The following is a 23,730-nucleotide window of genomic DNA, read 5'->3' on the forward strand; positions in this document are numbered from 1 at the left end:
AGCCAAGTTTCCCTTTTTAGATAAACATATCAGAGACCTGGTTTTGTCTTAAGTGATGATTCCTGATGAGTTTGTGGGGGTGATAGATAACACGACTTCTGCCTGTGCTTTCTTGAATCAGTCTCTCCCAACCCCCCCAAACTAGTACCAGTGAGGAGATGACTCCCCTCTCCAACCTTTCTCCTGGAATCTGCAATCCTTCTCTGACACCACTCCCCCAGCCCCTCTCCCCTGTGTATCAGAAGATGATGCCTATTCCACCACTTTGTTACATTGCACCTTTTATCTCCACCTGTGTTTCAAGAGCACCATATAAGAAATTCCAGTGCTATGCTTTCAAGTCACCTGTAGGCTTTTCAGCTGGACTCTTGACACTGTTTTCAGGATCTCCACCACTGTTTTAAACAAATACACTCATACTAACTATTGAACTGTTAGAAGATTCTTTACAACAGTAACACTAACTTGTCTGTCAAAGTTTAACTCATCTGATTGCCATGGCTTAAACAGCCAAGCTTCCTCATTAGGCCCATGCTTCACATGTCTAAATTGGGAATGAGGTTTGGCACGCGTAGTAGTGCCTATTACTCCTGGCTTTGGTTTTCCCGATATAGCTGGGGGGGGTTGCCAGTTGTTTTTCTTTAAAGATTAAGTAATTTTTTCCAGGGAAGTGACTAATCAGCAGTAGGTGAATCGCAAATGTTCCCTGGAATAAGTGTTTTGCATCCATTATGGCATGCTAAAATACAGATAAGAGAGTAAGTCATATCACAGACAACAAACTAATGTTAAAACCATACATTTTCCTTCACTAACATACCACACAAAATGAAAGCATTTTCAAATTCCTATGTTTAAACCTCATTTTTTGAGATTTTTTGCAGTGAGCTAGAGCTGATCAGATGAGGCAAAGTCCATGTCACTATTAAAAAAAACCAACCCAACACTGTCACTATAAAAAGACCTAACTCACCACTCTAAAACTAATCAGTCTGGTCCCTAACCTCTGGTTAAGAGCCACTGAGTCAATCATAACAAGTGGGTTTCCCCCCCCTGCTCCCAGTAAAACATTTTGAGGAAGAGAAGCTTTCAACAAAGTTATCCCATAGGCACATATACACAGGTTATTATCAATCACACACAAACGTATAGAGCACACAAATAAAAATGCAAGTTCTTACCTGTAAAAGCAGCGTGTCCTTGAGGGACAGCTCTTCAAGTTTTAGTGCAGTCAGAATTAATTCAAGCCCTTTGATGTGATCTATTACATTGGAAGTTAATGTCTGTAGTTCAGTAACATAATCCAGAAAATGTGTAAATACAGGTGGCTATAAAAACAAATACATTTATAAACACATATTAATGCCTATTCACACGACTACTTTATATGACAACTCACTTTGTAACATCTATCATTCTATTCTTTCCCCCCCAATCTAAACTGTAATCTACCTACCCAGACAAATACTAGCAGTTAACTAGTTTACTGAGCGCATTCAAGGCAGAAAGGCCTGTGACACTCTAAACTGTGTTTCCTATTAAAAAGCTCTCATGTGATGTCAGAGATGTTGGATGTCACCATTTGATTTTAAATACAAAAAGTGTGTTAAAAATCAGTACTGAGTAATTCCTAACCTACATAAGCCTCTACAAGGTAAAGTTTATGAAAAACAGTTTATTAACATGTCATCTATGCTGATTTTTCTTTCAGTATAATTACGCTGTGGGATTGGGGGTGAAGGGAGAAAAGAAAGGATTATTGTTTACCATAGCTACACTGCTTTCCTTTTTTTTCTTCTTCTTTTTTTGCAGGTTGGATTTAAAAGGTCGGAGGACACTGTCACAGTAACTTGATACCCACAGGGCAATGGAGATCGTCTGGAAAAAAGGTACAAATACACTACAAGTTGCATTTACAGGAGGCTTCTAAACTCATTTTAGTGTTCCTACTGATAAGACTCAGAGTAGTTAGAATATGCAACAAAAATTCTGCTTTCACAAGTGACCGAGATCAAAGAGGTTTCACTGTGTTTCAGTCCCAACATTTCTACTTTAAAGTACTCCAAAATTTCTGGATTCCAAAGGAAAAAAAAATACCTCAACAAAGAAGACTAGGTTTTCTAACAGGTTTGGATGAGTTTTCAAGGTGCCATCTCTGACTTCAATCAAATCACCTTTACATTTATTGAACAAGTCTGAAAAGAAAAAGGGAAAAGCCTTATTCAGGACATTTAGATCAACTTAAAAGCATTTTTTCTGTACAGTCAGTATCTCAGCGCAGTGTGCAAAGCTGTCAGAGGACTGACCATTAAGCAGCTAATGACAAATTTGGCCAAAGGCTCTCGAGAAGGTCCAGCTCTCAAGTTTCCTCTGAACTGCATTTCATTACAAACAGTATCTCCACTCCGTTTACTAGCATACCTGGACCAAGTACCAGGGAGACAACAGTTGCTAGGACTAGTCTGGAAGGTAGCGAAATGATAGGAGAAACCAACATTCTGTGGCATGCAACAGCTTCACGATCAGACAAGCCAACGGGAATCTCAACCTTGTTCTCAAGTATCTTTCAAAGGGGTCTGCAGACGCATTAACACACTTCCCCATAATTGCAGCACACTCAGCAGCACGTCCTCAGAGCACCACGAAGCACTACCGTAGATACCAGTGAGTTACCATTTACCTGTTAGTCGTTCTACTAAAGACTTGAAACTATTCCCTATCCTCTCCTGGATTTCTGCTGAATCTTCTGAAAGAAAAAGAAAGTAGTTATAAACTATGAGTTTGTGTATTTTCTGCTCCCAGAAAACCAAGAGGCATTTAAGTGTAATTTAGTGTTAGCAGTCAAAAGCAAATACAACGCTTTTAAAGAGGATTGAGTACTACATCAACATATACTGTACAACAATGAAGACTCACATAAAACATTAAGGTGTTGTCTCCCAGATAACTTAGTGTCATTCAAAAAATTAACACACAATTAACAGTTTGGGTCCACATCATCCAATGACTAGTAGTTTTCAAACTAAATGGAAACACATCTAGATCCCTCCCACCACACATCGTGCCAATCTGATTAAACCCCTGCCCCTCAAACACTTACCTAAGCCATTGGTATCTAGTTCATAAATATCACTAACAAGATAAAACAAGCTAGTCTGGCATTGACAGCTGCCATTACTGAAGAAGCCAGCCATTCGGGTAGGAGGAGGGCCAAGGACAGGATACTAGGCAAGAAGCAAAGAAAAAGATAAAGGTGTTGCAGCTTTTCCTTATCCAGAACACAGTGTTTGTCTCTGGCACATCTCTCAGTCAGATTCATACACTACAAACTCAGGGTCAGTTAAGTGCATTCTGCAGCCTGCCGGACGTTACAAGATGCATTCAGTTTCTCTGCTTGCATTCACGTTCATTTAATATTTGGGGATAGCTTTTTCCTTAATGGGTACCTGAATTTTTTGTTCTAGAAACTTCTTCCCTGAATCCACTGCCGCTTCCAGCTGCTGAAGGAGGGATCGAATTGTATCGATCTTGGATGAGACGCCGTTCTCTGCAGTCTTTTCAGAGTTCTTTGGTTGAATAGTGTGACTAAGAGTTGGGAGTCCACTTACTAGCCTTAAAGTTAAAGACCGGATTCGCAACCACATGGTTTCTTCCTCCAGTGACAGTTTCTTATGTTCTTCAGAAATGTCCCTAGAGAAAGGCACCAAATGTTTTCAGGCAAATGCTTAAATTTTGCAAAGTAGCAAGCTTTACTCAGGTACAAAAGTCTACCCAAAGTTTTTGAATGCTGTACGAAAAGGAAGGAGTGGTCAGAAATTCAGAAAACTGTATTAATATGTAAAAAGGCAGCACTGCTAAAAGCAATGAATGATGTTTGTTAAGTTTGCAGTTAGCCAGCCTAGAGAACATTTAAATATGGCAATTTCCCTGAAAGGATCTTCTTTGCTATGCGTGCTGTAAGGAAAAGGTGTGACCCTACAGTTGAGGATACTCCTATTCACCTGTCTTTTGGATCCCAGTTAAACAAGACTGTCAGGTCTCTGTTGTCACGCAGATCTTTCCATGGAATGTCATCCTCCTCTGGGCTCAGACTCATGGACTTTATACTTTCTTCTAAACTGGTTGATCTGTACATAAGAATAAGCAACATTAAATCAAACATTTGATCACTGGAAAAAGAAATATTACACATACGTAGTACTGACAAGGACGCTGAAGGGGAGAGCAAATTACAAGTAGAGAAGTATCTCACAGGTTTTTGCCAAAGAGCTGCAAATGCAACTCACAAAGGTCTCACTTTGCCAGTGTTCTGCCTGTGCACAAGTCTCCAGTCTTTTCACATGCAAGATACTGCACTTATCACTGCTGTACTTACATATTTGCTTCAAGTAAGAGGTCTAACAACATCCGTTCTGTGCGAACTTGAGCAAAGTGAAGGGAAGAGTTCAGCCTATTTCTAAATGCAATGAATTCTGGGATCTTCTCAAATGCACCGTACTTGTAGGCTTGAATGATATATTCCGAGGTCTGGAAGAAAACACACACCATCTCTGTATTAGTTACTTCCATAAATTCAGAACAACCAGAGTTTAACAAGGTCACTGTCAAGAAATTGCTTTTCTGTGGTTTTCGTTAAGCCAGAAGTACAGAATCTGGCAGATACTCAAGCCCTGGGAGAAGCTCGCACTTTTGCTTGTCCAAGTCACCCCAGCAATTTTTTGCTACTTTAATTTGAGAACGCCCAGATGCTCCACTGGGCAGTGTGATTTAATAACCAAACTAACACTAAGAAACATCATGTTGCTGTCACCACTGAGACTGAAAAATACTTAAAGGGGGGGAGCGATGATTTTGGAAGGCTTTTTTTTTTTTTTTGAGGGGGGGAAATGCATTATTCAAATCATTGTTTCATTGTGAGAAGTGCTTTCAGACAAAATAAATATATCCCAGATTTTCTGGAACTGACTTGGATGTGCATCACATATTACCACAACATAGATTAAAAAAAATTACTCACACATTTTTTTATTTTTTTTATTAGATTTTTGAATACAGCATCACAAGATAATACCACGCAGTGTATACACATTACAATACAATCTAAACACCAAAAGAAACAGTCAGGGTCCATGGGGTAGTTTGCTTCCCCTCTGAAGAAATGCAGCAATACAAGGCACGCAACTAATATTTCACATCAGTCCAAGTAATCTCCAGAAGGAGATTTATATGACGAAGGAGCCCCAAACAAGCACTGCATTTTAATGAAAATTTCTAACGGTAGAGACAGAGTGAAAAATTTATGCTCCCAGTAAAGACAGATGGCTGTATTTCTTACATCAGAATTACTCCACAAGTGAGAAAGTCTGGCAAATCAAATATTTTCTTCTAAACAAGATTATGAAATGCACTGAAGATCAGACGTACCAAAAAGGCCCCTGGTTCACTGAACTTTATATGGTACTAACAGACTCAACCTGTCTGGAAGGCTCTGAGAGACTAGAAGCTAGTACGAACAGATGAAAGCCACCTTTTTTTTTCCCCCTTTAAAATAAGAAATGTCCTCTAGGTAGCTCTGGCTTTTTTTTTTCCCCCTAAGGAATTTGGTTATTTGCACTGTATGAAAAAAATATGCCAAATATTCAACAACATACCCTCTGATAAACAGCCTTGTAGAGTTCATTGTCAGGCTGCGGGATTGCGCTATGGGCGCTAATTCAACTGCATCGACGTGGTTTTTAAATCCCCATAGGATACGTTGGTGTTCTGTTTGCCTGCAGTATCTGGAGAAATTAAAGACGGACGGACACAAGAAAATTAGAGAGATTACTTGTGATTCTGCGTATTTAAAGGAGGACTATCTTGATAAGGATAAAGTTGCCTTTTTAGTTGTAGCCAAATATAGCAATACTGCCTTCTATTCTCCTCCCTGTCCTTGGCATGCTCTCCCAGAGCAGAAATATTATGTCAGGACTGCACAGCATCCTAGATGGCTGTTACTCATGGGACCCACTCTTAAACAGCATTCACTTCAGGCTGTTAAGTTCAGCAAGTCAGAAGGAAAATCATACTTATCCAAAACAACCAGTTTGAATCAGTAGCTATATTTTTATGCTAGATCACTTCGTTTATATCCCACACTTCTGTTCTAAGCAGAGTCCCACGCACAGCGTGCTGCAGGACACATTCTCTATGCTGGAGCAGACATTCCAGCTATCTTGAGTGAGTTACCTCCTCCTCAACCTAGAGAGGAGCAGGCAGTATCTGAAATCATGTAAAAAGGTAACTTTTAAAGGATAGTCCTCCTTTAACATTGCAGTCAGATGCTGTTATGGGACTCAAGTGGGAAGCTGATATCAGGACCCTGAGTATGAAAAGGGCAACCCCAGCAGAACCACAGCAGCACAGAAACTTGTAGCAGATTCTGACCTTGTGATACCTGGGACGTGACTTATGGTAAGGAATCCCTTTTTTCATCTCCGCTCTTGTCATACCATCATCTTAGGTGATCAGTACCCTGAATTGAGCCTTCATCTCCTGCAATTTGCACCTTATGGTTGGTTTAAAGGACACTTGCTATTTGCAAATTAGTACAGCTTTTGATGCACTTCCCAACGAAAAGGATCTTAAGGTGATAACCACTGGAAGTGTCCAGAACACACGAGAGATTTGGCTAGCTCATGGTCCTTTGGTCGCAATACTCTGTCTCCAAGACAAGACATGATGCAAGTGGGTTCCAGAGTCACATCCGTATCTTGTAGGATGAAGAATTCTATAATGCTGATTGCATCACTTTCACCCATCTTCCAGTCTCAACCATTTAAGATGTGGTAGTGAGGCAGGTTGAACCATTCAGGCACTGCCTTTTCAGGATTTCTGGGAACACGAGTTGAGTAGCATTTTCCTGGAAACAGAACTTAGAACGTGGCCATCTTCATCTGTGTACAGATATTAAGCTATTGGAGACAGTCAGCTCTTCTCTGCTGCAAGCACCTTCACCATCCATGCCAAAGAGAATAACCTTCTTCCAAGATAACCACACTTCAGATTGTTTTCCCAGGGAAAGATGATTTCTTGATGCTTTACAACACAGCGTTCCCAAGCAGACAAAATGACAGGCAATAGTTTTTTCAGTTTATTTTTTTCACTTGGCACCCAGCAGTCATGTGTTTTATTCAGACAGTTGGTTCCAGGTATGCTTTTCATTAACATCCACAGAGTGACTTTTGAACAGGACTAAACAAGTTACTCTTCATTAAAAAAAAAAAAAAAAAAAGAGAGAGAAAAAAGCCACCACTACCAACAACAGACATGTAGGAGAAAGCTGTCTGGATCCAGGGCTTCACTGCAGCACTAAACCACTAAACATTGCACCCAGGAACCCAAAGACTCTTAGCAAGTAGAATCAGTGCTTAAACAATGAGCAACTGAGAGAAGCAGATGAGAGCAAGCTTCCATCGTACAATCTACATGCTCCTCTGTGCATCCCGTTCCCTCCAGTGAAATTTCTGTGTCAGACACAGGTCACAGGAACTCAGCATTTACTTTCCAGCCACAGGCAAATGTCAACTGGTATCTTGTACACAGGAATAACCTGTCCTGCCAACAGAGCAAGGGTACTCTTCTGAGGGGTTACTGTGTGAGCATCTTCACTATTCAGTACAGGCAAGTCTTCCGTTTCTATCGATTTCTGGGATGGTGGGAAAGCAAGTTGTAAGAGTGCAGAGCCTTTGGAGCCAGCTTAGCCCGTGTCTGACGGGAAGAGTTACAATTGGATTGCACCTTCGTTTCTTACAAAGTAAAAATTATTTTCTTCACCTACCTTTCAACAGTGATCAAACTGTAAAACATAAATATACAGGATATATTCCCACTACTCAGAATGGAACTGCCTTCTGGCATGCATATACTTCCCTACCACAGTTCTGGACTATTTCTGTTCCTATTTGCCCAATATATTTCCACCAAGACTTCAAGAATGTGTTTTTCTACCATTCTCCTACCTAACCCATTTTTCATGTATTACATGGGAATTCTGAAACAGAATTAATATTTTCCCTGTGAACATACCAGAATGTACCTCAGAGTGTACTTTCCAAGTAAGATTACTGACAAGTACACTTACTAACCAGCCAGCAACAAGCACGATAGATGCCTTGGGCATGGTGTGCATTTTAGGAAGCACCTGATTTCTTTGGAGGAATTCAGCTACTCTTTCCTCACTATCTCCTCCATTCCAGTCCCAAGGTTCTCATTCAAGACAACTTTCTTTTCATTCACACTACTTTTTGGGGTGAATGGAATAAAGCCGGTAGTTCCCATTAGCACAAGACCAGGTTTTGCAATTTCATCCTACTGTTTCACAATAACGTGGTTAGTCATGGGCTCTGCTCCGCCTTCAGTGAAGCTGAGATTTCAAGAGTTAGATTTTCCCTTCTGAAATCCTCCCATGCCTCATTCCTTGCACCTTCCTACCTTTTAAAGTGATGTGCATTCCCAACCATCCCTGTGTGCCCGGGATAGCCATCACTAAAACGCGCTGCTTCAGTGACTGCCATAAAGGATTCATGAGTACACCATCCGCATCTTGACCCACCATCCATTTGACTTTTCAAAATGCTAGAAGTTATGCGACACCAGGATACATTTGCCACATAACATTCCATTTAAATTCTTGCATATTACAACCCATTCATTTAAAAGTAATCATACCTGGCTTTGAGGAGTATTTAAACTGGCTTTTATAAATAGAAAGATAAAGCAAAACCCCACGTAACAGCAAGTTACAAATTCTTGAAAACACAGGCTGAGGCAACATTTACTATAACCACCAAGTTGGACTTATTATTCCTCTTTGTTATCAACCACTACATTTCTGTAAACCCTTACACAGGGCACAGACTTCTGTAAGGCATCTTGACATAACTGCTCTGTTACATGACGCAGAGGTTTCTTTCAACTTACATCTTTCTGGTTGGAGTGGAAAAACCTGAGTGCAAAATTGCAGGATTGGGATGCAGCAGTGTAATGGCCCAGTGCCTCTGCATAGCGGGTCAGAAGATAGCTGCAACACAACACAGCACAAGTCAAATGTCAGCACACAACCCTGGGGAAACATGAATTTCAAACACAGCTCTGAACAGCGAACTGCAGCACAGTCCAGCTTTAATGAAAAGTCTGGAGATTTAACATACGGTAATCACAACATACATATTAAAGTTTAAGCTTTTAAAGAAATTCCTAATTTAAAAAAAACAAAACAAAAACAAAACAGTATGCAGGGGCTTGGAGTTCCTCTTCTGCCTTGCTAAGTGCACAAGAGCTTTACTTAATTATACACCCACAAACACACTAACCAAGGCATGGCCCTTTGGTATGTTTGTTTTAACTATCACTCCCAAGTTTTGCTGAGCAATGACACAAGCCAGAACACCAAACCATGACTGGCATCAAGATATACATTTCACAAATTTCTTTCACGTTCCCTTTAGATAATACTCCAAAAATCCAAAACTGATAAAAATCACACAGGAAAGATACTCCATGAGAAGGGGAGTTTACTTCAGTAGATGTGTCTCGTAATTCCAGAACACTTTTACACACCACCATATGAAAATCTGACAATTTGCTAACTTTCAGTAGCAAAGGAAACTGAAGATCCCAGAACTGGTTACTGGAGGGTCACCATCACCAATTATTCTCAGTATATACTACCCACCCGATGGTGTCATGCTGTATGTGTTTTGCATCAAGGCTGGAATAGAGCTCTGCAACAGGTTCGAATGCACCAAGCCTGCAGTAGATTCGAATGAGCAGCAATTTAAACTGAGCATTAGAAGGACTATGAGATAACCCTTCTTCTAAGAGAGTTAGGCACTGCCACACAGCCGTCTCTTCACCTGGTGACAAAGACAAAACACCCAGACAGGCGTGATCAGAGAGGGGCACTGAACACCAACAGCACAGTTCGCTTTGGCATTGACGTTCCTTCCTCAGGTTACACACCTCTTAAAACGCTCCAATGCATTTAAACATGCAGATGGCATTCATCAGCCGCGCTACTGCCCTTAAAACATAACACCCACCCCAGCGTTACAGCTGCTGACAGAAAGGTGGAGGAATAGTTCCTCACAGGGAATATATCTAGTTCACATTGGTACAGAGCAAAGCGCTCACACAGGGGCTCACTGCAGAAGTGACTTTCCCTGATGAGTTCTGGGTTGTTCAGGATTTCTAGCTTATACCTACAGAGCACTCCCAAGCATTATGCAAGAGAGCAGCAAAGAGTGAGGAATTCAAGAGCCCATGTTCCACCGGTGACCTGCCAGGAACCTGACAATGGATTTACTCAGGTTAAAGACTAAATCTTCCTTGGGGAAGACAAAGACATAGTGACGGCTACGCTGAAGGGCAGGAATATAAACAGTGCCCAAGGACAGCCACCACTGCGGACAGACTGTGTGGGATTAGGAGACTAACAGGCAGAGCTGATGTGGAACTCCTGTACAGGGCAACAGGTCTCAGCAGAAGGTCTAGAAGCAGGGGATCCAAAAGACAAAGTATGTCAGGGAGGGAAAGAAATACTCTCAAAACACCTCTGATATCAGAAGGGAACTGTCATCAGAACTTGTGCAAAGAGAGAGCAAACATTATGTATACAGGGAACTCGGAACAAGCTTCTGAAGACAGCCAGCTTTGAGCTGCAAGAGAATTCTCTGCCAGAATTACACGAATTAATCAGAAAAATTAAATCCCTTTAGAGGTCAGTGAGATTCAGATCAAACACCAACTGAATAGACACCCCTGAAATGCCTCATATTGAGAAAAAAATGCTAGAAAGCTATGGGCCTAACAAGCCATGCCAGGTACACAATGGACACGGGGGACAGAGTTTCCCTAATACAACCATCCAGGGTGGTATTAAGCAAGACAATTTTAGGAACATACCTTCTAGCCACAGATCGAGCAGCAGGTGAACTGCAAGTAGGCAGTAATAATCTGAAAACTGCAATTCAGTTTTCAAACAAGATTTCCCTAAAATGAAAAAAAAAAAAAAGAGTTACCCTTGAATTACTACAGTGCTGTCAGCTGCTTCTCCCATTGTCAGCATTATCAAATGACACCGCTATCTGACAGACAATAACCACAGCTTAGTTTATAAAATCCAGAGTTGTCTTAAAAACTGAAACAGTTGCATACATGCTGCATTAGTTTATCACACAAGTGGACTTTGGGCCACTTCATACGTCATCTGCTAGAAGAAGAGATTCTCTTGCAACTGCAAGATTTAAAGATTAATATTCCTGCCCATGTATTTGTTCTGTGTACACCAGTGATAAAGCCTGGCTTTGCTTAAAGGCCCAGGCAATTTTGCAAACATACAAATGTATCATGTGAACTACGCAGGAACATCTCGTTTATCTTTAAGATACACAACTGAAAAAAAAAAAAAGGAAACAGATAATTCAGGTACGCCCAAGGATATAATCACAAAGGAGAAAGCAAAGTATTATCTAGTGGCACAATGGGTACTGTTCCATCCTCCTGAAAAGCTTTGAACTTTTGCTCATAAAAAGCCCAGAATGAACTGCAACATTAGTTTCAAGATTTTTCTCACCAAACTCCAATCCATGGCGGTATCTTAACATCAACTCCTGGACCACAATCAGCTTTTCCTTCTTATCCATGGCATGATAGATACCGAGCAATCTTGAGAGCTGCACCACACACAAGTGTTGTTGCAGTGCTTTGATATCGGCTGGCAGTGCGATTTCATTCTCTGCTGCTGCCGACAGAGGGATTACTTCCAGCAGTTGACTGATGAACTGAAAGAGAAAAAAAACACTGCTGTTAAACTCTGCAGGGCATCTGGGACCGCATGAACGGAAAGCATCATTTCCTCCCTCAAATCAAGCAAAAAAAGCAAGGTGGAAATGTCAGTGTCAACCCTGATGTCACACTGAAATCAGTGGTTAAAGAGCTGGCTTCAATTTTTTTTTTTTTTTTTGTGAAAGGCGGTGAGCACACAGTTCTGGTTGCACCCAATAGCTTTTAGTAAGTTTCATCACACAGATGGAGGAAAAAAAATAATTCAGAGACAAGTTTCCAATACATTCACACACAAGGGAGTTCAAGCACCTGTTAACACTCACAGTAATAACATATGAAATTAGTATAATTAGTTACTGAAAGGCTTCACAGCACACTTCCAGGAAACAGTGGTTTTGTACTAGCTATTAGATTTTCTCTTAACTCTGAAGTAATGCACTGTACTGAGTGAAGTCGTCATCTTTGATTAATGACTTCTATTTTGAATTAAGTTGTAATAAAAGCAGCCTCTCATTGTTTACAAACTTAATAGGAGACAGCAGACTTCTCATAACATGCAGTCAGGGCTGGACAGTGGTTTTTTGTTGCCCTAAAATCCAGCAGTGCTCACACACTTAAAACTGAGTTAAAGCCAATGAATTCAGCTTTACTGCATTTGGTCTTGAAACACAAGAACTGCATCAAATGCACACCCAAGGAAAGAAGCATGACAGCTAGATAGGAGGAACATGTGGCACCATGCACACAAATTCTAGTTTTCTCATGGACTTTGATGAAGACTGTGTTGACAAATCTTTTTCAGTTTGAGATTTTGCCAAGCTGAGCAAGGTCAACCAAATCACTCAGCGGCATACTCCAATTTATGCCTCTAGGAACTCAAGATTGATGTCGTGATGATTATTTCTGGAATATTTTGCATGTCTATTGGCCCAGCAAGATCACCACATTCTCAGCTACTGAACTGTAACGCTATTCATAATTCTTAAAAAAAATAAAAATCCCCCCCAGTTGTGTATAGCCTCAGTGTGACCCTGCAACTTTACCTAGACTACAACAACCTTCAGCATCTTTTGCTGTGAAAGAAGAAAAATTTAAGACAATCCGTAAATATTTTAAAGTCATTTAAACTTCGAGATTTCAAAAACTCATCAGCACTTCAGCACCACTAACCCTCCTCAGCTACACGTCTCCTTGACCGAGTTAAACTGCTGCAGACGCATGCTTCAGAGACATGACAACCAGAAGACAGGCATACACCGGGAAAGACCTTCTAATATTTCATTAGGACATAATATGATATACTCACTAAATCAGCAGCCGTTTTAAGGCCAACCAGAAAATTTTAGAGAATTTATTCAAAGTCATGGTTTTACAAGCACCGCAGCAAAACTGTAGCCTAAACTATCATTTTTAAATACCGTTTCCCCCGCTCCAGGTTTAGAATTTGTTTCCTGGAAAGTTAGGATTAAATTTGTTCAGTGCTTCAGTATTTCAGGGTCACCTTGCAATGGCATCACCATTTCCAGAATTGTGAGTTAAATATCCTACTGACCAAATCTCTTGCCAGTGGAGTAAAAACACACCTTTTAAGATAGAACATCAGCAACAACCCATACATGCCAGCGCCACAATTCTCCTTATTAGTGACACTGTGGGAATAGCTCACAAAGTAAAAAAATATTTTAATAAACTAAGAAAACACAACCACTATCTACACTTTGTTTACAAACATTTTATCAACAGCCTCTGGCTGATCCAGGATTCTCTGTCTAGAGCTCCCCAGCTCTGATAATTTTACACAATGGCTTAGAAAAACAATGGGGTGAGTGACAGGATTCCCAGCTGCTGAAGTCATTCAACAAGCTGCTCATGACTCTGCACAAATAGTCTTTTCAGTTAAAAAGAGCTTGTTTCAGAAAGAGATTCTGGAAAAGTTGCCATAGGTCTCTTGGTCCCCCCTTGATCAGTATCAATGTGTCCATTCTCTAGTACTGCAGCAGAGCCAAGCAAAACATCGATGTGACACCCTACCTGCATCGGATGAGGGAGCAGATTTTTCCCATTAAACATAGAACTTTAATGGGAAAAACAAGTGATGAGTGGGAAGGGAAACAGTAGGATGTTCTTGTAAAATAAAAGTTACGGTACACAGCAATGAGAACTGCAAATGAACAAACAGGGGGGTGTTTATCTTTCCTGTTTTCACATTACTCCATTTTTTTAAGCTGTGAACTATAAACAAAGGTGACGAGAGATTACTCATTTAAAAATGAGCTCATTGGGTAGCTTATCAATTGAACTACAATACCTAAGGAGCTTTTAATTACAAGATATGAGCTCATATCTTGCAATTTTCATCAGCATTACGAGCTTTTCATTTTTGATACAAGAATTCAACCAAGACCATCTCAAAGCACCCTGACACCTTAAAATGGTAGTAAAAAAACCAAATGAAAACTACATCTGGGCCTGAGAATCTGCAGGATCAAACTTAGCTTTTAGTCTCCAGTAAGAATGCTCTGAATGAAATTGCTGGGTGTAGTCAGATGTTCATTATATTTTCTGCAGTGGAAAGAGTTTTCTGAATTTCAAACAGAAGGTAAAAATTTGATGTTTCCAGTCTTTCAAAATGATCCACAGGTATTTTAAGATAAAAGGACCAGAGTGCGAACAAGTGCTGCAGTTCCTGCCACCACTACTTTATCTTTTCTTACCTTTGTATATTGGCTGGATGGGAGGAGATCCACAAACACTTTGAGATCAGTGAAACAGCAGGGTTTGTCCCCAAATTTTCTGAAGTATTGGAACATTAGTTCTTCTGGATCACCTAGGAAAAAGGCCCGTTCATCTTTTTAATATGCTCCATTAAAAGTTGAATCTGTAAAAATGACTACGAGAAATCTTTGTTAACGATTTCCCTCCCCCCCTTCAAGATTACACAGCGATTTAGAAAATGGATAGCTGCACTACTGCAGATTTTAACAGAGGCTCAATGTCTTTGGTAACCAAGGACACATTAAAAAAAAAAACCAACCCAAGAGCTTCATTCAAGCTACTTTGGCAGATAAGAGCTCAGCATAACAGGCATGCATACACAGCCTCCACTTATCTAACAGTAACTTATTTTTCAATGGAAATACAAAAGTAAGCAGCACAGATGTTGCTCTAATCACGTTCTCTCCTTCACCGATTCCCTAAACGTGATTTTTAAATGCAAGCTTTTAAAAAGCAAAACCTGATACTACTGCCAAAAAACCTAAATGAAAAACCACCCAGAGATTACAGCATAACAGCAGGACTTTCTACAAAAGCAGTGCATCAGGAATGTACTTTTCATTACAACGTCAGTGATCGTGTGCTCCTAGATCCCATAGGTCCTTTTGAAAGTTTCCATGCTTGCTTTTACAAGCCCTGGAGCAGTCTGGAACTACTTGCCTTTCTTCAGTGCTCATCTTCTACTGCTTTCAAAATGCTTTACATACAGACAACAGAACATACATTTTGATAACATGCATTGTATTTAACTCAATGATTTAGCAAAGAGCTTGTTCCAAGTTTGTGCTCTCTCTGAAAGATTAATTTATCATCCAGTTAGTGGCTCTTACCGAGTTTATATTCATCATTACAACCTCTGTATCGCAAACGTCTAATCAGCTCCAGTTTAGCTAAATATGGTCCCCGAAGCGGCCGAGCGTTCTTAGATTCTTCTGTTATCCTCTCTTCTATAAACTTCACAGCTTGCTCTATAGAATAGTGTACCTCTCCTTCCAACGAGCTGTGCAATTAAAGAGAAAAAAGGTTCTTTGATTTTTCCCATTGCTAGGGCATTGATAACATATGCTCAGCATATTCCCAGGATACTCTTAAGGAAATCTGGCCTGACAGATTCTCTAACTCAATCACCATGAAAAATATGAAGTGGAAGAGTCCTATAGTGTACAAACCACTATTTATACAGCTTCTTCCAATAAACTATTGCCAGCCTGCAAAACAAAGTAGGGAGAAAACACCATTTGGGTCTGATGTCAAGAAGTCACCCAAAGATGCAGACAGCACTGTACTGAATGTATGAATGCAAACAATTTGCTGTAGCACAAAGGAAAAACAAATCCAGGGCAAAACTGTTAACTTACTGCTCGTCTTCTGGTGGAGGTGTCCAGGATTCATCAATGAGTTGAAACACTGAATCAAAGTAAGTTATATAAAACTGCCAATCATCTGAGCTGAAACAAAAATCAGGCACAGAACAAAGTTTAGGGAATTGCCAAAACAGTAACTCACTTCTAAAACTGCATTCCTTGCAAAAGCTGAATTTAAAGAATAGCACATATTCATATTACAGAAAAAACAACTGTAATAAGAATCATTTTTCCTTGATAAGGTCTCACATCTTAAGAATGCTATCATCCTGAACCTCTTGAAGCATATTAAAGGAAACAATTTCAAGACAGAATTGAGGCAAGCTACAAATTCCCCTCTGAACATTTACATTTCAATCAGAGCTCATGAATATCCCCACAAAACTCTAAGGCAGAAATTTCTCCTACCCATGTTCAGAGCAATTTAAGAGTACAGGAAAGGAGATGCCAAATACAAAGAGGTAAAGCTGAAAATGTCCTTATATTAGTTCTACACATTGTCAGTGTTGTGTTCAAGTGTCCTGTAAAGCTGATGCTTATTTTCTCCACTTTTTCCCACTGCTAACATACTTAACAAATATGAAATACCAAGAACAACTTCTCTAGAGAAGAAACATTTTGCTGTTCCCACGGGCAGTGGATGCAGACAGAATCTCCTAATCTTCAGGCCTCTGTATTTAACTTATACTTAAGATTAAGGCACAGCTAAATACAAAAAGCAGACAACAAATCTCTCTCGACGGTTCCAAGAGACAGATTTGATCATACTGGTATGCTCTCTCCTGATGCATCTGTTCAAAGCATTACATGTATTTCCCAGTATGAAGTCTGGCAAAGTGTGAGAAATAAAGTTCCAGAAAATTAAATATAAATGCAGTTCTCCTCCTCTCCCACCATGAAAGTTAGAGCTGAACAACCAGCACAGCCTTTAGAAATCACAAGGTAAACAAAATTTTATTGCATTAATGTGTCACTAAAGTCAGCCTTCAAAAAGAAGCAACTACAGTCCTGACACTGACTCTCCCTGTGACCTTCACCATATTACAAAAGCCACTAAACAAGGCAATTCACAACTAGCCCGTAAATTTTCTTCAGTTTTTTAGTAGGACTGTAGAAATGTCATCTCACTTTTTCAGTAGCAGCCTTCTTGACAGCGCATTGCACTCCGGCCACCTACACAGCTTCTTGTACATTGCCATACACTTGTTCTCGCGGCTCTGGAGCTCACTTGTCAGCTTCTCTAAATTAAAAACAGAAGGGAAAATTTATTTAATCGATGCATTTCCTTCTCCACTTCCTGCACAAAGCTGCTTTTTATAGCCAAAGATGCAAAACAGTAAGAGAACAGAAGAGGGGCCCTTGAAGGATAGAAAGGACAGATTTGCTATGGAAACCTTCATATCCCAATTCCTTAAAACTGCAAGTGCATTTTAATCACCAGAAGTCGTCCACAAAAATGTAGGATACTCAGAACTTCTTTCTTTTTTGTGTTTTGTTGGTGTTATTTTAAGATGGCAGCTACAACAAACTTACATGCTACCAATTTACTACCACTAAACATGCTGCTGCAAAGTTCATCACTGAATAACACTTAAATACCATAAGCAGCTGGATGAAACCAGCTTGCACAAGAACATCTCCAGTTTGCATCAATGTCTGTAACTGGTGCTAAGAGTCAGGCTTCTTACAGCCTTTTTTTTGGTAACCAGAGGACAAGTCTGAAGCAAAGGAGAACCGCTGTTCCTTCACACAACTGTGATTATTAACTGACAGAGTAAATTACCTCCTAGTTTTCCTCTCACAACATCCAAGGCTTCCTTATACTTCTCCAACCGTTCCAGAATCATGTAGTACAGCTCAACCTTAAAAGAAAGATTAGACTGCAATGAAATTTGCTAGTAAAACAATATACAGGTGTGCCAAGAAATAAAGTGGCTTGTGTTACTGTCATTAGAAGTAGGAGATAGCCAGGACTGCAAAGCTATCTTTAGCATTCCAGAGGGTGGAGTGTTCAGGAATTTAGGTCTTTTTTCCATTCTCAGTCCTGAAGTTTCTCTTGGGGCCTTCCCAGGGAGCAAACCCAAGTACTTCATCAGGCAACCAAAAAAAATTTCCTTGGCCATGCTCTTCTGATTCTTCTCAACCCTCTGCTCTTAAGTTTTCCTTCAGTCCCACTACATTCACATTTACTTCCAGAACACTACTGATTATTATCTTGGAAAACTGTTAAAATAATCAGCTTCTTTTAACAGTGTATTTCTTGTCTCAATAATGTTCAAATTAAGCTGAAAGTATCTGCAAGTCTTACTTCAGCTTCAGCTTCAATCTTATCCTCTTTCACCATTTTTTCCACCATTCTCTCAGCTAGTGGCAAAAACATCGTCTTTGAGAGGTTTTCATCCTGTGCTGAAATAGACTAAGGAAGAGAAAAATGATCGTAACAGCTCATCAACTTCTTGTGTTGTTCCACCCACTGCTTTTTCCCCCATAAGAAGAAGAAAAAAAAAAAAAATAACAACCAGGTGCTTCCATTTCCCCCCACCAAAACCACGCATCCAGAGCTGCCATCTGCCACATGCAGAGCACAACTGCACTGTTAAAAGGCAGCAATAAAACTAGTGATATACTGAAAAGCTTAACTCTTGATGACATTGTCCAGAGGCTCATACATCTAGGCACACAATACCCACGACAAACACGTACCAAGAACACATTTGTGTTTTCCATGGCACGGTATTTTAGAGAATGTGATTAATGCCTCCATGCTTATTTTTTGCTTGGCTGACACTGTCAGATTGTTTGGTAAGTGCCTGAATCTGTTATCTCAACTACCAGCAGCACAGCTGATCTGCCATCTATTCCTGCAGACCTTCTGCAGTCTTAAAGACATGCTAAGTCCAGAGCTCTCATTTATCTCCTCCTAGAGCCTTTATAACCTAGTTACAGAGAGGAACAGTTGTGCCTAAGGAGCTGCAGATGTTTGAGGATTTATTCATTAGCTCTCTAACTAAAGACAGCAGGATACTAGTCCAGATAAGAGAATAATTCAAGTTGTATAAATGTGGTAAGGCAGACAAGTTAAGCCACATTATAAAGACACTACAACGTTCATTTTGAACCTCATCAATAATGCTGCTTAAGGAGGGCTCCGTTCTTCTTCCAGTATCACACAGGAATAGTTCAAACACACGTTTTACTTAAAATAATCTCTAATATTTTCACTCGGAACATTTCTATATTTGCACTATACCTGCAGCAAAAGTCAAACTAATTTGAAACACTGTACACACCTGCATAATCAGGCTCATCACAGACCAAAAATAGTAAGGATTTTTGGGTACAATCTTATAAAGTGCCATTCCAGCCTGAAAAATATAAGACAAAGTTTTATCATTCCTCAAATGTATCTGACAACACAAGCTAAGCAGCAATGATGGCAGCAGACAACACAGAATCAGCAACTAGATGGGAGGACTTTTACAACCCAGGAGCCTTTCCATCCTAACACACAACACTAAAGAAGAAGAAAACAGAGGGCGAATATGTTTCAAAGGTGAAGTACTTCATGTAGGTCTGACAAGGAATGGCAACGAGCATGTGCATGTATGATTGCCTAAACAGATGAGAGCTTTAATTAGAAGTGGTAACTACATGAAGAAGCAGAAGACTCACTCTTTAGGAGTGAGGAGGATACTTCCAGTGCTGATTTTTACCAGTACGCTTAGTAAGTGCTACAAGGCACACGAAAGCACATGCCTCCTTCATGTAAGCCACTGCCCTTCAACACTCATTTCATACATACACACACTCAGATACCTGAAACATGAGGTCACCTGTACATGAAAAGCAGTGATTAAGCAAGGGTCGAGCTGAAAGCTTGGCTATATCAAAGCAGAGACAAAGTATTCAAGATTCTCTAGCCTAACACAGAAACTGTTATTCACACATTTCTCCTGCAGATTGCCAGGGTCTGTATATAACAAACATTTTTACCTGTATGTAATCTGTAATTAATTTTAGGAAATTACATATAATACAGTCTATTACTAAAGATGAACTTTTGTGCCTTTTTCCTGACTGCAGTCTCAGTTTGCATTTTCCAGTACTTTCAGCTGAAATACCCCAGAGCACAGGATGCCGAGGTTTATTTTCACTCTCCAACCAGTTAGCATCTGCACACTCTTTGCATCTCTAAGTCCTGAGGCTGAATGCAGAGGCTGATTTGGAACATCCTACACTCACCAATGTCTGAATAACTTAATTAGGAACATGTTTGTATGACATCTTACACATACAAAAAGTCAAAATGTTAAATATTGTTATCTGTGTAAGACTGGCATTTTTTCCACTTGTGGTTGTAAATAGGAGTACAATTAACATGCAGTCACGTCTCTTGAAGTTTAGATTGTCATAAGGTTTGTAATTTCATGTACATTAATAACTTAGCCCCTAGCTAGAGCTGGAACTCAAACAGCATACAAGCTGGCCTACAATGGAGGATAACACTTCTGCTCAATATATTCTTTTAGTTACTTAAACCAAACTTGTGCGAAAATTCAAGTCACCTTAACACAGTGGGAATGAGAAGGAGCTTAGGACTCATTTACTTGGCTCTCTGTGCTTTTTTATACAGAAGAGAGAGCGCGCATGCTTTGAAAAAAATCTTCCATTTATAGGCATTCTCCAGGCACCTAATTTGGAAGGGATGAAAACAAAACTAACCAGCATGACACTGTTCTGCCAACAGAGAAGTAAGATGTACTTAAAGGAAGTGCTTTTTACTTTTTCTTTACTGAACTACAACCAATACAAATCCAGTTACATGTGTGATTCTGGAGGTAAGAGCATGGGCAAAGACAACAGCAAACTAAAAAGTAAATCAAGTCTGAAAACATGGATCAGAAAATCTTGCTAGATCTTTTTCTATCTATTCCAGAATTCCTCATACACAGCCACCATACTGTTTGCAACAGACTGAGAAAAATCTCCCAAAATAACCAACATATTCTATCAGACCACATATGCACACAAAAGGCACAGCTGTCTTACCCCACGTAAGAAGAAGAAAGCATTTGTCCAGATAACCCATCCCCTAAATAATGGTATTTTAAGCCTTTCTGCAAAAACTAACATAGAGTATAACTTCTGTATTAACACAGCTTAGCTTTCTGGAAGGTTACTTATGATATGAAAAGGCATTGACAGCAAGACAGAAAAAGACATCTTAAAATAATCAGAACACAGGTTGTTGACTGTACCTGTTGCATCTTCTTGTATTCTCCAACCCTGGCATAGGCCATGAAGAGATGAGAGTGATACTCTTCACTGTTGGGAACCTTCTTTACAGCTGCCTCATAAAGTTTAGTTACCAGTTCCGCTAAACCAAAACCAGATGCTTGAGTTAAGACAAATTTGGGAATAATTTTAAAGCACAGCTACCTAAAGATAGCATCAGTGATATTCTGAACAGTAATCTAATTACGCTCATCAACCACAGAAATGGTACTCCCTCCCCCTAGATCCCAAGCACTATAAACAGTAGTCAAAAGAGGAAAGTGCTTAAGAAAACAAACAAACCAACCTCCAAATAGAGTTAACAGCAACAACTGAACTGCTCAGAAGCACTTAAGTCTTTTTCTTAAGCAAGTTTATCTATTTTGGAGCATTAAACTGAATGAAGATTTCTACTCCTGGCAGAATGACTGCTCCACATGAATTATGTATCAAAACACAGAACATTTTCAGAGTCTAATATCAAATCAGTTACTCCTATCGCAGGTTTGCTTATATTAGTCATATCCTGTTATTTCCCAATTGCCTATTTTAGTGCCCTTACCAAGTAAAATAATTCACGCTATACTTTTTAATAATTGATCTATCATGACTAAATACTTATAATAAGCAAAACTTTCTTACATTTTCACCCTTTCAGATTTTTTTTCCTTACACATACCATCACATCTCAGTGTAGCATTAGAAAACCAGATGCACTTTATCTTTTGCATAATTTCCCTATTCTTGACACACATACCTAAAACACCTAGGTACAATTTTCTTCCAGGACCAAAAGTGGAAGTGCCTAAGACCCACTCTTTCCTTTCTGAGTTATAAACCTAAAAGTTAGAAACCTGAGCATAACGCTTACACAAGTTGTTTAGAATCACAGAAAGGCTCCTCACATTTTCAGGGGTTTGTGTATGTTGAAGTCACACACACACACATAAATTTCGTATTATGCAAGAAATTACACTTGAACTCCACATATACATACACACAGAGAAAGAAATAAACTGTGAGAGCATAAGGAATTGCTGTATTGCAGATTGACGCCAGGTATGTATTTCTACAAAAGTTGTTTCACCCCGTTGTCATTGCTCCAGCAATTCAACAGCAAACGCTCCTACCACCACCAAGAACCACAAGAAGCCACCAGAAACAACAACTGTTTAGAGCTGGAGATAAGCAGTATTTACGGTCTGGCGTCTTTCATAAAACCACATGCAATTTTACTCCGTCACTCAAGTACTCACGATTTAGTATTTTTAAAATACCTTATCACTACAAGGAACTGTACTGAAAAAGCTAATGCGGTTAAATTGAGAGGCCAGGACTTCCCTTCTGTTTGTCGTACAGCTTCTCGAGGCCTGAACCCCTCCACTCCGGTCTCACAGCATTAAGCATGCTCCAAACCACAGACTGTATGATTTGTCATCTCTACCACATATACTGACAACAAATACCAGTAGCTTTCATTAAAAAACAAGTGATCATGATGGATGATTATTAGCATGCCACTCACACCCCCCATGGCAGGGGGGTTAGAACTAGATGATCTTTAAGGTCCTTCCAACCTAAACCATTCTATGACTTAGGAACTGTGTACTCAATACTGTTAATGAGAGAAGCCTAAACAAGATTCTTCGGTTTATGGTGATCACTAGAGCCTCAGAGGCATTTATGACAGGTGTCATTTACGTTCCCTGAGTCTCTTAATAACACGCCTATACATGAACCCTGCACCTGGCATGTTTCCCATGAAGCTGTGGGTCACATGTACTTCTGGAAGAACATAAAGAATTATGATTTTTAAGAGAGGCAAAGGAAAAAGCTTACGTCTATGCATTTCCCGGTAGAGAATAGTTAGTGCTTGCAAGGAATTATCATCTGTGGGTTCAAGTGCTGCCACTTCTTGTGCCAAAGCATACGCTTCATCTTGCTTGCCCGTTCTCTGCAAGCCAATTGCCTTTAGAACCTATTGACGCAACACAGAGGCAGCTGTTAGAAACAGTCAGCAGTTACCAGTGAAAATCCTCTCATTCCTGGTGAGGAGAGGCTTTGCCCAACCACCTCATTACTTCTACAGAACTTCAGGTTTTATTAAGCTTCTAATCCATATGGCTGTAGAGGAAAACTACCAAACGTAAGCTGCATCAAACACAGTGGCTTTGCATTTCTCAACAAACACACAGGCCACTCTAAGGCATTCAGCCACCACTCAGTTTTCCCTACCTGCCGGCTGAAAACTGACCAGTCCTGCCAATTCTCAGTTTTAATTTTGATAACTGGACAGAGAGAAGTGACATAAATGAGATTCAGGTCAATGACATGCGCTTCAGCTTGGGAAGCTTTCAAAATGTAGAAGTGGTATGAACTGTAGAGGAAAAACCCACAGGGAAAAGAGGAAAGTAGAAAGACAGCCATATGTTCAGAAAACTGAGGAACAGAACCCCTTTACCCTTCAACAGGGTCACAGCGGGGAGGGCAG

At 39.9% G+C, this 23,730-nt stretch overlaps 1 protein-coding gene across 2 annotated transcripts in view; it reads right to left on the reverse strand.

Moving 5' to 3' along the window:
* NAA25 (N-alpha-acetyltransferase 25, NatB auxiliary subunit) overlaps positions 1-23,730 on the reverse strand; it is a 29,642-nt gene that overhangs the window by 1,880 nt on the left and 4,032 nt on the right. Inside the window, exons 3-23 of one of the 2 annotated variants that reach the window (XM_074606489.1) lie at positions 23,079-23,217; positions 21,224-21,342; positions 19,256-19,330; positions 18,274-18,381; positions 17,749-17,827; positions 17,094-17,205; positions 15,960-16,049; positions 15,432-15,601; positions 14,541-14,653; positions 11,615-11,822; positions 10,945-11,031; positions 9,716-9,896; positions 8,962-9,061; positions 4,376-4,527; positions 4,002-4,127; positions 3,447-3,690; positions 3,101-3,224; positions 2,681-2,746; positions 2,098-2,195; positions 1,768-1,878; positions 1,182-1,328 (exon numbers count right to left, since the gene is read on the reverse strand). In XM_074606489.1, the coding sequence (XP_074462590.1) occupies positions 1,182-1,328; positions 1,768-1,878; positions 2,098-2,195; positions 2,681-2,746; positions 3,101-3,224; positions 3,447-3,690; positions 4,002-4,127; positions 4,376-4,527; positions 8,962-9,061; positions 9,716-9,896; positions 10,945-11,031; positions 11,615-11,822; positions 14,541-14,653; positions 15,432-15,601; positions 15,960-16,049; positions 17,094-17,205; positions 17,749-17,827; positions 18,274-18,381; positions 19,256-19,330; positions 21,224-21,342; positions 23,079-23,217 (2,649 nt within the window). Of the gene's footprint in view, positions 1-1,181; positions 1,329-1,767; positions 1,879-2,097; positions 2,196-2,421; positions 2,747-3,100; positions 3,225-3,446; positions 3,691-4,001; positions 4,128-4,375; positions 4,528-8,961; positions 9,062-9,715; positions 9,897-10,944; positions 11,032-11,614; positions 11,823-14,540; positions 14,654-15,431; positions 15,602-15,959; positions 16,050-17,093; positions 17,206-17,748; positions 17,828-18,273; positions 18,382-19,255; positions 19,331-21,223; positions 21,343-23,078; positions 23,218-23,730 lie in introns of those variants that run through there. The other variant, XR_012589770.1, reaches the window with a different exon arrangement.

The sequence above is a fragment of the Larus michahellis genome, chromosome 13, assembly GCF_964199755.1.
Source record: "Larus michahellis chromosome 13, bLarMic1.1, whole genome shotgun sequence".
NCBI lineage: Eukaryota > Metazoa > Chordata > Aves > Charadriiformes > Laridae > Larus > Larus michahellis.